We start from the raw sequence: 14,654 nt of genomic DNA on the forward strand, positions 1-14,654 counted from the left end.
AAGTTGAAAGAAAAATTTTACCGTACAGCCATACGACCGGCCATGTTATATGGTAGTAAGTGTTGGGCACTGAAGGAGTCGTATGTGTCTAAGATAAGAGTTGCGGAGATGAGAATGTTAAGGTAGATGAGTGGCCATACTAGACTAAATAAAATCTGTAATGAGAGTATTAGAGAAAAGGTAGGAGTGGTACCAATTGAGGATAAGTTGAGAGAAGGGAGATTGAGGTAGTTTGGTCATATGAAGCATAGACATACGGAAGCTCCAGTTAGACAAGTATAGCACATTAGGGTAGAGGATAGAAAGAAAAAAAGGGGTAGACCTACACTGACTTGGAGGAGAGCAGTACAACATGACCTAAAAGCATTATACATTTCCGAGGATTTAACCCAAAATTATTTAGAGTGAAGAAAGAGAATCCATATAGCCGACCCCAAATTTTTGGGATAAAAGTTTAGTTGAGTTGAGCATTATAATCATCTTTATAATTATAAAGTTTTAAGTTCAAAACTTAAATAGAGCCAGTTGCATAAAAAAGTAATATTTTAATTTTGTGATGATATAAGACTTTTTTTTTATAGAAACGGAAAGATATTTCATTAATTAAAAAAATATAAAAGAGAATGTTAAATAAATATATTATATAAAAAATTTAATATTTTAATTTTTAATGTGATGAGATATTTTATGAGGGTAGATTTCAAAATACATTCAGTGCACTAAAAAGTAATAGTACTCATTTCTCTATAATTATAGGGAGACCCACATCAATGTGAGATAATGCAAACACACAATAATTTTCCTTTACAATAGTCATTATGTTCAAATCTCATTAATATAAATATTTTTTAATATTTAATTAAAAAAAAAAAAACAACGTCTAATTTGCTGTCATTTGATGAACTCTAGCACTCATTACTGGATGGAAAATTCTTAGTTCTACCAAGGTGTATACAATTAACCAATTAGAAATTAAGAAATTATATTTTGTAATGAAATCCACCATGTTTTCTAAGAGTGTTTCTTACTTATACTTGGATGTACACACCCGGGTAATCATCAATTGCTATTTTAGTTAAAACCATGGTAGGTTCCTTTTAAAAATACATGAATGTAATTTTTTATTGGTTGGGTCCTCCGTTATTTTAATGATATGTCAATTATTTATTGGATAGGTGTATACAATCTAATTAATTATTGCTTGCTTTTCTCTCCAATATTTACTAATTATTTTTTATAAAATCTTGCAATTCATATTTAAATAAAAAAAAATTTAAATTCAATATTAAATATAATTTCATCGCTATTAAGTTAAAGGCTGTTACTGTTTGATTGTTATGATTTTTTTTTTATATAATAACAATTTCATTAGAACTAAAACAACAATTAAACAACAATATATCCTTAGAAATAACCCAAGCAACATTCAAAGGAAGACTGCAATAGAAAAATTCACACTCATGAACATCAAGAGCTCTTACGGCAAGCAGATGATCAGCCACAACATTATTCCCACGACAAACATACTAATACTGCAGGAAGACAGCTGCAAAGAAACAGCTTTGACATAGAGTTGAGACCACCGAACAAGCTTCTTCACTTATTAATGAAAATGGAACAAGCTAACAGACAACTTGAATACCATGAAGATTTTAATTAATAAGGTCGCTGCCCAACAAAGTTGCCAGGAGGGTCATAGTTGCATCCAATGAAGGTTCCTCCATTGTTGCACTTCACCTTAGCACATCCTAGGCGAACTGAGTTGCGCCAAACCACCTGAGTATAGTGCCCACACTGCTTGCCTGCGGCACAAGAATTAGAATTGTAATCGTAGAAGGCCTTCTCGTCAACCCACAGTTTCACAGCATCTTTGCCTGAAAGGTCACCGCTGCTTTTCGCAAGGTTCTTCCCGTAAGGACGATTGCTGGAATGCACGAGATTGCAGTCACCGGCCCGTTAATTAGCATAGTTTTGTGCAAAGGCTGCCACTTTGTTGTCCCAAGTCATAGGTCCAACACCCACAGCTGCTCGTGCTTGGTTATGGGCATTAAGGTAGTCTTGTGGTGAGTCTTGGGCATTCAATGGTAGGATTAAGCTGGCTAGGCTAATGAGGCAAAAGAGAGCTAGTGAATTCTTGCAGAACACCATTTTTTAGTTTGTTTAAGATCTTAGGCAATGGATGAAAATAGATGTGTGTTTCTCTTGGAATTTATAGGGATGAGGGTGTGGAAATTTTTGTGAAGGATTTGGAAAACTTATCAAGAAATTGGTAATGACTTGAGAAACTGGGCTTGTTCTAAAGCTATACGTACCATGGAAAAGTCATTGGGGCAGAGTGGACACGGAATTAAAATTAATTACAGTCGCAAGGAAATGGAACATACATCGAATATTTTAAAATTTATTTTCTTGTATATATAATATGAAATTTAGTCCCATTAATTAATTACCGTTAAAAAAAATTCTTTTCTGAATCTAATTCAACATATAAACATATGATATTCATATATTTAATAAGTGAATTTCATTGTATATTTTGTATTTTGAATCCATAGTAAACCAGGGTTAAAAGGAATATAGCAAGGAATATAGCAGCTGGAGGGGAAATTCTTGCACAAGTATGCTATAGATTAATATATAATGTCATTTTTATATTTTTGTAGCTTGAGGTGGCTAACGGACTAGATTTAAGAATATTTTGTCTTATTTTATTAAGAAATACTAAATTTAAAATAAGTTAGAAATGATTTAAATTATTCATTTTATAATTATATAAAAAGTATTTTAAATTAATTTATAAATTATATATCATTTTAATTAAAATGTTAATTTCTTTTAAAAATTTAATTTTAATTCATATAAGATTTAGATGTAAATTTGGATTTATTTTAAAGTTAATTCAAATAGAAGGAATTTTAAATTGAGTCATATAAATTATCAAATTAATTCTCTCATTAATTAAGTTGATATTATTTTTTAGTATTTACTATTAAAATAAATTACTAATTATATTGTGACAGATGAATTCAGTTAAAATTTTATCAAAATTTGTCATCTCTAGATAGCTCATCATATTTTAGAGTTCTTATCAAATAAAAGAAAATAATTTAAAAAAATGATGTTGTGATATCACAATTTAATACTTAAGGCTTCATTTGTTTAACGGAAAATATTTTCTACATTTTTTAGTGTTTGGAGCATTTAGAAAAATGAGTCAACATAAAAAATTAAGTCATTTTTAAGAAAATTCACTAAGTCATTTTTAAAGAAAATATATTAAGTAAGAGTGAGAAAATTGACTTTATCCTTTACTATTATATATTTTTATGGATAAATAAATATAAATATAGAGATAGATAGATATATGGATATAAATAGCTAGAGATAGCTAAAGATAGATTGATAGATAGATATAGATAAAATTGTCATGGTTGAAATCTGTAAGTGAGTTGGGCGTGTCTAGAGGCTAGTCTTTTGGGATCCTATATCGAATATAGAGGGTTTGTGCGTAGCACTTATATAGGATGAAGAATATTAGTAAAATTGCCATAATTTTATCAAGATATCGAGTCCTGATGCACACATTTTGCATAGTCATTTAGGTCTAATTTCATAACCATTTTTATTTGATTATTAGTTATTTTTAGCTAATTTCATTAGTTAATTAGTTAGTTTTTCATAATTGTCGATTTTGGATTAATTTGTAATTTTTACTTTGTTTTGTAGGAAAAATGGTGTTTTTGAAGGACTGAAGAGAATTTTGCCATTGAGGAGTATCTTCTACAGCCAAAGATGTCAAAAACAAGTTTTCAAGCTGAAATATGCATTGACCAAACTGTGCATAACTTGCCGCATAAGCTATGCAGATCTGCATAAGGAGAAAGATCACTGCATTCAGAACCGAAGTGTGCATAAGGAGCGACATAGCTTATGCACATTCCCGCCTCCCTTATGCACCTTCACGGAATTGTGCATAACCTATGCACCAAGTCATGCGATTTTGCATAAGTGGCCAGAACCGAAAACTGCATAAGGGATTGCATAACTTATGCAGTCCACTTATGCAGTCCCATAAAGAGTTCATTAATGAGCTGGCAGAAGATTCCCTTAATGTATTCCTCCTAGAACATACTATTTTAGGGTTCCATGTCAGAAAAATGCTATATATAGTCTCATTTTCCCATTTTAGAAGGAGACAAGGAGCAAAGAAGAAAAGGAGAGGGGCTGAGCAGAATTTGAAGAGCCATCTTCACCTTCCACACCATTTTTCAACTAAGATTTGCAGATTTCTTTTTTTCTTTACACTTTTCTACATTTCTAGTGTTTAATTCCTTACTTCTTAGCTTAGATTAAAGCTTTATTTCCATTTAAACTCATCATATTTTGTAAGCATTATGGATAGTGAGTAGTTTACTTTTGATTCTGGAGTAAGGGTTGTAATATTTGAGATATTTTGTGGATCTTGATTGGGTAATCCATATTTTGTGGTCTTAATGAGTTTTATTCATTTCTTGTATGCTTAATGACATGCTTAGTGTAGGATCCCATTAAGTGATGTTCTTAATCCATGGTTGAAGCACCGAAAGGAGAAGGCCTTGTGATAGATAATCAAGAAATTGGACTTAATTAACTTAGACCTAGAAATAGGCTAAGGATTAAGAGGATTCACAGATTAATTAAAGAACTTAATGGGTCTTAATTAATTCTAACTCTACGAAAGTAGGATTAGTTTGATTAAGGCACTCTTTGTCTCACTCGAAAGGGAATTCAAAGGATTTAAGAATTAATCTCCTTAAAACCCATTAGTTTCATAAGATTGGATAACCAATTTAAAATCCCAAAATAGCTCAAATGTGAAATCCCGAACTCCGAAATCACCTTTTTACCATTGTTAATTTCTAATCGAATTTAATCATTTGCTATTTTAAATATTGCCATATTTGAACTTGCTTATTTCTATTTGATGCAATTTAATTAACACATTGTTGAATAGAATATTAATTTTGCACATTTAGATTTCATACTCCATTACCCATTAATTCATTATTTTAATTTCATAAATACTTCAATTTAGTCAACTTTTATATCGAAAATTCAATCATTAACACAACTCCTCGTGGGATCGATATTTTTCTATACTACTTGTACGACCCGTGCACTTGCGGTTGGGACGCATCAAGTTTTTGGCGCCGTTGCCGGGGAGTTGTTTGTTTAAGATTGAATTCTTGATCATTTTAGTTGTTTTTAGTTTTATCTTTGTTATCTTTTCATTTTGTGTTTGTTTGTTCTTTTTCAGGTACTTTTAATCTTTTATGAGAAGAGCTAGAAGCTCAAGTGATACATCCTTATTGTTCAATCCTGAAATAGAGAAATTTTGTAAGGCCAACAAGAAAGAAACCAGAAAAAGGAAGGAAGCTTTGAGAGAAACCGAAATTGAAGCAGATATGGCTGATGAAAGAATTAGAATTGGTGTTGGTAATGCTGGAAATGGTCAAAACAATGAAAATGAAGCCCAAGGGGAAGAAGTTGTTAATGCAAACGTGCCTAGGGGAAGTATGATGGATCATGCTTTTCCTCGTTTTGATGACTTGAGAGAGAGCATAGCAAGACCAAGAATTGATGCAAATAGTTACAAGATGGATTTTGGAGTTCTTCAAATGATTCAAAATTCTCAATTTGGAGGACATCCTTCTGAAAATCCACACACACACCTGAAGAAGTTTGCTATGATTTGCGACATGCAAAAACAACCTGGAGTGTCTGATGATGCAGCAAGATTGAAGCTATTCCCATTCTCTTTGAAAGATAGAGCATTGGATTGGCTTGATTCTTTACCTCACAACTCCATCACAAATTGGGAGCAACTCACTGATGCATTTCTTGCACAATATTTTCCACCTGGAAAAACTCAAGAGCTGAGGAATCAAATGACAGCTTTCAGACCAATAAAAGATGAAACTCTTTATGAGTCATGGATGAGATGGAAGGAATTAGAGAGATTATGCCCACATCATGCCATTCCAAAATGGATGATAAATCAGAATTTTTACACAAATGTCACTCCTGCAATCAGAGGAATTATTGATGCTCAAACAGGAGGAGAATTTATTATTAAGCATGAAGATGAAGCTTATGAGCTATTGGAGAAAATTGCAAAGAATACTCATCTTTGGAGTAGTCCAAGAGGACCAGCTCCAACTCAGAAAAGGCAAGCTGCTGGAATGTATGATCTTGATCCATTCAACATGATTAATGCAAAGTTTGATGCACTTACAAATGTCCTTGCTAAGAAGATGGAAGATTTGAGTATGTTGGTTAGTTCATCAACATCAGCTGGAAGTTCACAACAAGTGGCTTATGCAGAGGAAACAACCAGCTGTGGAGTAGATTATGGAGAACAAGCAGCATATGTTGGTAATTATGGAAACAAGCAAATGGGGAATCCTTACTCTCAAACTCACAATCCAAATTGGAGGAATCATCCCAACTTTTCATGGGGAAATCAGCAAAATCAAGTTCAAAATCAGAATTTTCAACCACAACAGCAAAGTCAAGTTCCATATCAGCAAAATAGGCAACCATTGCCTAATTTTCAGCAGAAAAATATGAACCCTCCACCAAAACAGCAAGAACGAAATTCCACCACTGAAGCTTTATTGCAACAGATACTTGCTAACCAAAATAAGCATGATGAGGAAATGAGAGAGGTGAAGGCAAGGCTGGAACAGATGCAAACACACAACTGAATGCTGGAAAATCAGATTGCACAACAAGCATCTTCCTCAAGTGCTAAGTCTTTTGGAAAGCTTCCAAGTCAACCAGAAAATCCAAGAGAGCAGTGTCAAGCTATTACTTTAAGAAGTGGAAAAGTTATAAATGATGAGAAGAGTGAAAACAGTGAGAAGAGAGAAAATGAAAAAGGGACTGATGGGAGTGAAAAACAAGAGAGTGCAGAAAAATGTAAAGAGAAATTTGAAGAAAAAGAAGAGAAATATATACCTCCTGAACCCTACAAGCCATAGCTTCCCTTTCCACAAAGATTTCACAAAGTCAAGCTTGATAGGCAATTTGGGAAGTTCTTAGAGGTTTTGAAGAAACTTTACATAAATGTGCCTTTTGTTGATGCTCTTTCACAAATGCCCTCTTATGCAAAATTCTTGAAAGAAATTCTCTCAAACAAGAGGAAACTTGAAGATGATGAAACTGTAGCTTTGACAGAAGAATGTAGTGCTATCCTCCAAAGGAAACTTCCTCCAAAGCTTAAGGATCCAGGGAGTTTTTCAATTCCATGCCACATTGGAGAGTCTTGTTCTACAAAAGCTCTATGTGATTTAGGGGCTAGTGTTAGCCTTATGCCCCTTTCCATCTATGAGAAGCTCAACATGGGAGATCTAAAGCCAACCCACATTTCTCTTCAGTTAGCTGACAGAACAATCAAGTATCCTGAAGGGATTTTGGAGAATGTGCCCCTGAAGGTTGGAAAGTTCTACATACCTGTTGACTTTGTCATCTTGGACATGGAGGAAGATTCTAATATTCCAATTATCTTGGGGAGACCCTTTCTAGCTACAGCAGGAGCATTGATTGATGTTAAGGGAGAAAAGCTTACTCTTAGAGTTGGTGAAGAGCAATTGGTTTTCAATATTAATAACACTATGAAAAAGCATCATTCTGAAGCTGATACTTGCTTGAGAGTTGATATTATTAATGAGCTGGTTGAAGAACATTTCAGGAAGAAATATCCAGAAGATACACTTGAAAATTGTTTGGTTCATGGAGGAGGCATAGATCATGACAACCCTCATGTAGCTGCATATGCTCAACACTTAGAGGGAAGCCCACAATTCATTTCTGCTCCAGTTTTTCAACTCACACAAAAGGAAAAAGCTGAATTTAAGCAACCATCATTCAAGGAAGAAGATGCACCTAAGGTAGAACTTAAGCAACTTCCTTCTCAGCTCAGGTATGAATTTCTTGGCACTAATAACACTTATCCAGTAATTGTAAATGCAAATTTGAGTACCTTAGAAGCTGATAAGTTATTAAGAGTGTTGAGAAAATTTAGGAAAGTTTTGGGATACACCATAGATGACATTAAGGGAATAAGCCCACACTTTTGCATGCATAGAATCATTTTGGAAGAAAATTGTAAGCCATCTATTGAACATCAGAGGAGGTTGAACCCAAATATGAAAGAAGTTGTCAAAAAGGAAATTTTGAAGTTGCTTGATGCAGGGATCATATATCCTATCTCGAGACGATGCTTGGGTGAGCCCGGTACATGTTGTTCCAAAAAAGGTGGAATAGCGGTTGTCAAAAATGAAAATAATGAATTAATTCCCACGAGCAGTGACTAGTTGGCGAATGTGCATAGATTACAGAAAATTAAATGTTGCCACTAGAAAAGATCATTTTCCACTTCCCTTCATTGATCAAATGTTGGAAAGACTAGCTAGGCATTCTTACTTTTGCTATTTAGATGGATATTCAGGTTTTTTTCAAATCCCTATCCATCCAAATGATCAAGAGAAAACCACTTTTACTTGTCCATATGGAACCTTTGCTTATAGAAGGATGCCATTTGGGTTGTGTAATGCACCAGCCACCTTTCAGAGGTGCATGATGGCAATCTTCTCAGATTTCATTGAAGACATAATGGAGGTTTTTATGGACGATTTTTCTGTTTATGGATCTTCATTTGATATATGCTTGGCTAACCTTTCTAAAATTTTGCAGCGATGTGCGATTCTGACCTTGTGTTAAACTGGGAAAAGTGTCATTTCATGGTTCAGGAAGGGATAGTGCTTGGACATTTGGTGTCTAACAGAGGAATAGAGGTTGATAAAGCCAAAGTTGAAGTGATAGAGAAGATGGCTCCTCCTACCAATGTCAAGGAATTGAAGTTTCCTAGGACACGGGTTCTCTGACGCTTTATCAAGGATTTTTCTAAAATAGCTAAACCTTTGTCTAATTTGTTAAGTAATGACACACCATTTGTATTTGACCAAGAATGTTTGGATGCCTTTTGCGAGTTGAAGCAAGCTCTTATCATCGCACCAATCATGCAACCACGATTGGAGCCTACCTTTTGAAATTATGTGTGATGCTAGCAACTATGCAATTGGGGCTGTTCTTGGTCAAAGAAATGACAAAAAGGCTTATGCTATTTATTATGCTAGTAGAACACTGGATGAGGCTCAAATAAATTATGCAACAACTGAAAAGGAATTTTTGGCAATTGTCTTTGCATTGGAAAAGTTCAGACCTTACATTATTGACTCAAAGGTGGTTATATTTTCAGATCATGCAGCTATCAGGTATTTGCTCCATAAAAAGGAGGCCAAACCTAGGCTCATTAGGTGGATTCTGATGCTACAAGAATTTGATTTGGAGATTAGAGATAAGAAAGGAGCTGAAAATGTAGTTGCTGATAATCTTAGTAGGTTGAAATTGGATGGTGAAGAATTGGATGAAATCCCTATTGATGAGTTTTTCTTGGATGAACAACTTTTCTCTCTTATTGCTAAACTACCTTGGTATGCAGACTTTGTGAATTATCTATCTTGTGGAGTTTTACCCCTAGGAATGACATGGCAACAAAAGAAAAAGTTTTTGCATGAGGTGAAGTTTTATAGATGGGATGATCCTTTACTCTTTAGGAGATGTTGTGATGGTCTAATTAGAAGATGTATTCCTGAAGAGGAGGTACAGAGTATTTTGCATCATTGCCATGCTTCTGATTATGGAGGACATTTTGGCATCTCTAAGAAAGCTAGTAAAATTTTGCAAGCTGGTTTCTTTTGGCCAAATCTTTTTAAGGATGTGAGGAAATTTGTGTTGGATTGTGATAAATGTCAAAGGAGTGGAAATTTGTCAAAAAGAGATCAAATGCCCCTAAATAATATTCTTGAAGTGGAATTATTTGATGTTTGGGGAATAGATTTTATGGGGCCATTCCCTCCTTCATATGGTAATAGATACATCTTAGTTGGGGTTGACTATGTGTCAAAGTGGGTGGAAGCTATTGCAACTCCAACTAATGATGCTAGAGTGGTAGTGAAATTTTTGAAGAAATTTGTCTTGAGCAGATTTGGAGCTCCTAGGGCTATAATTAGTGATGGGGGTTCCCATTTTTGTAATAAGCAATTTGAGAGCTTAATGAGGAAGTATGGTGTAGTGCACAAGATAGCTACCCCATACCATCCTCAAACTTCAGGACAAGTTGAAATTTCTAACAGAGAGCTCAAGCATATTTTGGAGAAAACAGTGAACAATTCTAGGAAAGATTGGTCTATCAAACTAGATGATGCTTTATGGGCATATAGGACTGCCTACAAAACACCTATAGGAACTACTCCCTTTAGGTTGGTGTATGGTAAGTCTTGTCATTTACAATGGAGCTAGAACATAGAGCATATTGGGCCATTCAAACCTTGAATTTTGATCTTAAGCAAGATGGTGAGAAAAGGTTGTTACAACTTAATGAGCTTGAGGAATTGAGGATGGATGCTTATGAAAGTGCCCGTATTTACAAAGAAAGAACTAAAGTTTGGCATGATAAGCATCTGAGGAAAAAGGAATTCAAAGAAGGTGATTTAGTTTTGTTGTTCAACTCAAGATTGAAATTGTTCCCTGGAAAACTTAAGTCAAGGTGGACTGGTCCATATAGAGTTTCTAAGGTTTTCCCTTATGGAGCAATAGAAATTTGGAGTGAAAAATCTGGGAATTTTAAGGTCAATGGGCATAGATTGAAACATTACATAACTGGAGACCCAATAATAGGAGCAAGCTGTTACAAGCTCTCCAATCCCTCACCTCTTTTCAGTGAAATTCATGAAAAGTCCAGCTAAGGACTATAAAATAGCCCTCTTGGGAGGCATCCCAAGTCCTTTTATTTTGCTTTTACTAATTTACTTTCATTTTCATTGATTTTTGTTTTATCTTAAATCTCCCCAAATTCAATTTTTGACACTGTTAAATCTTGTCCCTTGTAGATGTAATTCAATGAAGAAAGGCTGGTGAACTGTTGGGGAAGTAATTCTTAACTTGAAAAATTTTGTCCTTCAAAAGAACTGATAAGTTTTTGCTGCATAATCTGTGCAGGAGCTGCAATCTAGTTCATGCAGAAGCAAAATGAAATCTGCAGCAAAAAAGGGTGTCTGCAGCAAATGGCTTGTATTTTTGGTGAGGTTGGATGTATATCAATGGAGGAAGGTTGGTGAACTGCTGAAGTTGCTATCTGGTTTATGCATAGCAGAAAAATAAAATCTGCAGCAGATCACTTAAGTTCTTGGTGAGGTTGGGTGTGTATTTTTTTTACTTGTGCTTTTAATGTTAATATGGTGGTAAGTGAGTCATTTTTGTAGTTTTGAGCTTATTTAGGTTGTAGAATTCAAAGTAGAAATGCTGCATTTTCTTGGAAAATCTTGGAGAGTTCATTTCTCATTTGTGGTTAGATGCAACTTCATGCAGATTTTATGGAGTTTTATGTGCTAAATGTTGATTTGCAGAATTTGACTCAAAATGGCATAGTTCTCAAAAATCTTTTATGTAGGATCCACTTTTACATGCTTGTGTGATGCCTTTCAGATACACTTTGTATATATTGATGTGTTTTTGGTGAAAATTTCTCATGGTTCATGCTTCATGGAATTATATTTCTTCATTTTAGGGTATTTTTCACACTTGCAAATCATGTTTCTTTGCAATCTTAATTTTGTTGAATTGTGCATAAGCAACTGCATAGCTTATGCAATCCTGCATAACCACAATTCTTGCTATTTTCCACCTTTATTGCAAGTGCATAAGGAGAGTGCATAGCTTATGCACTTCTGCATAACCTCATTTTGTCAAATTTCATATCTGTCAAAACTTGCATAAGGTGAGTGCATGACTTATGCACATTTGCATAACCTCAAATTCTTCATTTTCTCTCTCTGCCGAAGTCTGCATAAGCAGAGTGCATAGCCTATGCACTTCTGCATGACCAGAAACTCCAAAAATTCAAACCTGCCGAGGGGTGCATAAGGAAGATGCATAAGTTATGCATACGCATAACCAAAACTCTGAATTTCCAAACTTTGCCGAGGGGTGCATAAGCAGAGTGCATAACCTATGCACTTCTGCATAACCAGAAATCAGAAAATTCCAAAAGTTGCCGAGACCTGCATAAGCAATGTGCATAGCCTATGCACTTCTGCATAACCAAAGATTCTGAATTTCAAAACCCACCGCAGAGTGCATAAGCAGAGTGCATAGCTTATGCACATCTGCATGACCACCAACCAAAATTCCAAAAATTGCGAGCGATTGCATGAGCGAGTGCATAACCTATGCATACGCATGACCCGATTTTCGAAACACCATACGCCGAGAGATGCATAAGGGGAGTGCATAACTTATGCACTCCCGCATGACTTCGCTCCTCAACATTTCAAGGGTCACCGAAACATGCATAAGGACAGTGCATGACCTATGCACTTGTGCATAAGCATTTCTCTGAAGTTTAAATCATTCTGAAACATGTACAAAAGAGTGCACAGGTTATGCATAAATCATTTTTCCCCTTATGCAGTCTCTTACAAACCCGATTCAAATTCATTTTCGGCAAACAAAACTTCCCACCTCCACTTCCCGACTCTTCACCCCACGACCGCCCTTCAACCTCCATTCCTTCCGGCATTCTCGCCGTCTCTCTTCCATCTTCTCCACTAGCACTCTCATCACGAAAACCCTAAATTCCCCCCATACATTTTCATTTCCCCCTATCTCTTCTCCATCGGCAATGGATTCCCCTCCACATTCCCGCCCCGCTTCTCCTCTCGAAGTCTCTCCATTGTCATCGATACACCCCACCCCCAATCCTCCTCCACAAACGACACCCCCACCACCTCCCCCAACCACATACAAACGCAAAATCCGGTCCAAATCTGTGCGACCCATGTCCTCTGCTCCTCCTCTGTCCAAACGCAAAGACCCACCCCTCCCACTGTGGGCAGCCTCCCAAAAAGCCAAAAGCTCCAGCCTCTACACCCTCTTCCAGCAAAAAGACAATTTTGGCAACCTCACTTGTATCAAAGCTACCCTGGCCTCTCCCTGATACAATTCAAAAAGCCGCTTTCAAGAGACTCAAAGATAGAAGGGTACAACCTACTAGGTATATATCTGCTGATGCTCTACAATCTCTTGGTTTATTTGACAATTTAGTTGCATTTATTGATGGTATGGGTTGGATGAATTTGTGCATAAGCAAGACGTAGTTTATCCAATTCTAGTTTTGGAGTTTATTTCTTCATTCTCTGCTACCCTCAACTTGCATGATGTAGACCATAAACCAATTATGACATTTAGATGCTTGGGGCAAAATAGAGAGCTGTCATTGGACCAATTTCATAGCATTTTTGGTTTTGCAATTGATGGGTTCTTTAGAGTACCACATCTTTGGAGTAGAGGTAGCCAACAAGGGCATTTGGAATCTGCCCAATTTTGGAGAATCATAACAAACCAACCTCAAACTTTCTCTGTGGTAGATCCAAAACATCCCAAATCCTTGACTGCACTTAGGTTTATTCATAGGTGATGGCTAGCACCATATTGGGCGGAGGAACTAGTTACAGTCTTTGTGGGCAAATCTGAACTATTTATGTTATGGTGTGCATTTCACAAAGTTAAGGTATCTCCTGGTTACTTCTTTTGTGAACATGTGCTGCATATTGCCACCAAATCCATAGGTGACATTGTTTTGGGTGGGCTCATTACTGTCATAGCCAAGCATTTTGGTTTTAATCCTGCAGAGCACTCAATCCCAGCACTTGAGGACACTTTATATTTTGATACTGCACACTTAACCAAAACAGGGTTCCATTTATCATATTTTGATACTGGCCACCCTGCAGCAGAAACTGAGCCTATTGCACAACCAGAAACCCAACCTTTCCCATCAGTCCCACAGCACCCTACTACACCTACCCCACCCCCTCAGCCTGCACAGGACATTCCAGCAGCCTCTGCTCAGCCCATTCCTCCTACAGCTGAACCTACCTCATCCACAGCACCTCCTGCATTCAACACTAAAGCCTTATTCACCTACCTTGACAGGCTTAGTGATGATATCTACTTTGTTGATAGGAAGCTTGACAGTGGTCTTGATACACTCAAGGATCGTCATGATCACCTATTTGACCTTGTCATGGAAACCAGGGACAAGCAGAAAGAACTGAAGGAGATGGTGAAGCAACTCATGATCTTTCTGGGCATGCCACCCCCACCTCCATCACCTCCTCCAGCACCATCATTTCGGCAAGTGACCACCATTATAGCAACATCCTTGGACAAAGGAAAAACAATAGACATAGATTAGTGTTTGTTTTACTTTTGTTCAATCTTGTAGGACCTTTTCTTTGTAAATATGTTCAAACATTTATAGTTTGTTTTGGATTATGTTTGTTTGTTCTGAATTAGTTTCTTTTAAATTCTGTTTTTCTTGAAGTTTTATTAGATAGCTATTACATTAGTCTTCTTTGATTTTTATTGCACTTATTGCCTTTTTGTACATATTTGCCCATACTCTGTCTATATTTCAATACTTCTACTGCTGGTTGTACATTTCCCCTTGCCAATTCCCATGCAGTAGCTTTTTTATACACTGTACAGCT

General features: G+C 36.0%; 1 protein-coding gene and 1 non-coding gene across 2 annotated transcripts; both read right to left on the reverse strand.

The window, feature by feature from the left end:
* Positions 1–1,386: 1,386 nt before the first annotated feature.
* LOC110651335 (pathogenesis-related protein 1) lies at positions 1,387–2,322 on the reverse strand. The gene is given in 1 exon segment (XM_021806636.2): positions 1,387–2,322. A coding segment is annotated over 1 exon segment (492 nt). The 5' UTR covers positions 2,149–2,322; the 3' UTR covers positions 1,387–1,656.
* A 3,590-nt stretch (positions 2,323–5,912) lies between these two features.
* Positions 5,913–6,019, reverse strand: LOC131182604 (small nucleolar RNA R71). Its single transcript, XR_009150868.1, has one exon. It is a non-coding gene; the product is annotated as a small nucleolar RNA R71 (small nucleolar RNA).
* Between the last annotated feature and the right edge of the window lie 8,635 nt (positions 6,020–14,654).

The sequence above is a fragment of the Hevea brasiliensis genome, chromosome 8, assembly GCF_030052815.1.
Source record: "Hevea brasiliensis isolate MT/VB/25A 57/8 chromosome 8, ASM3005281v1, whole genome shotgun sequence".
NCBI classification, from domain to species: domain Eukaryota; kingdom Viridiplantae; phylum Streptophyta; class Magnoliopsida; order Malpighiales; family Euphorbiaceae; genus Hevea; species Hevea brasiliensis.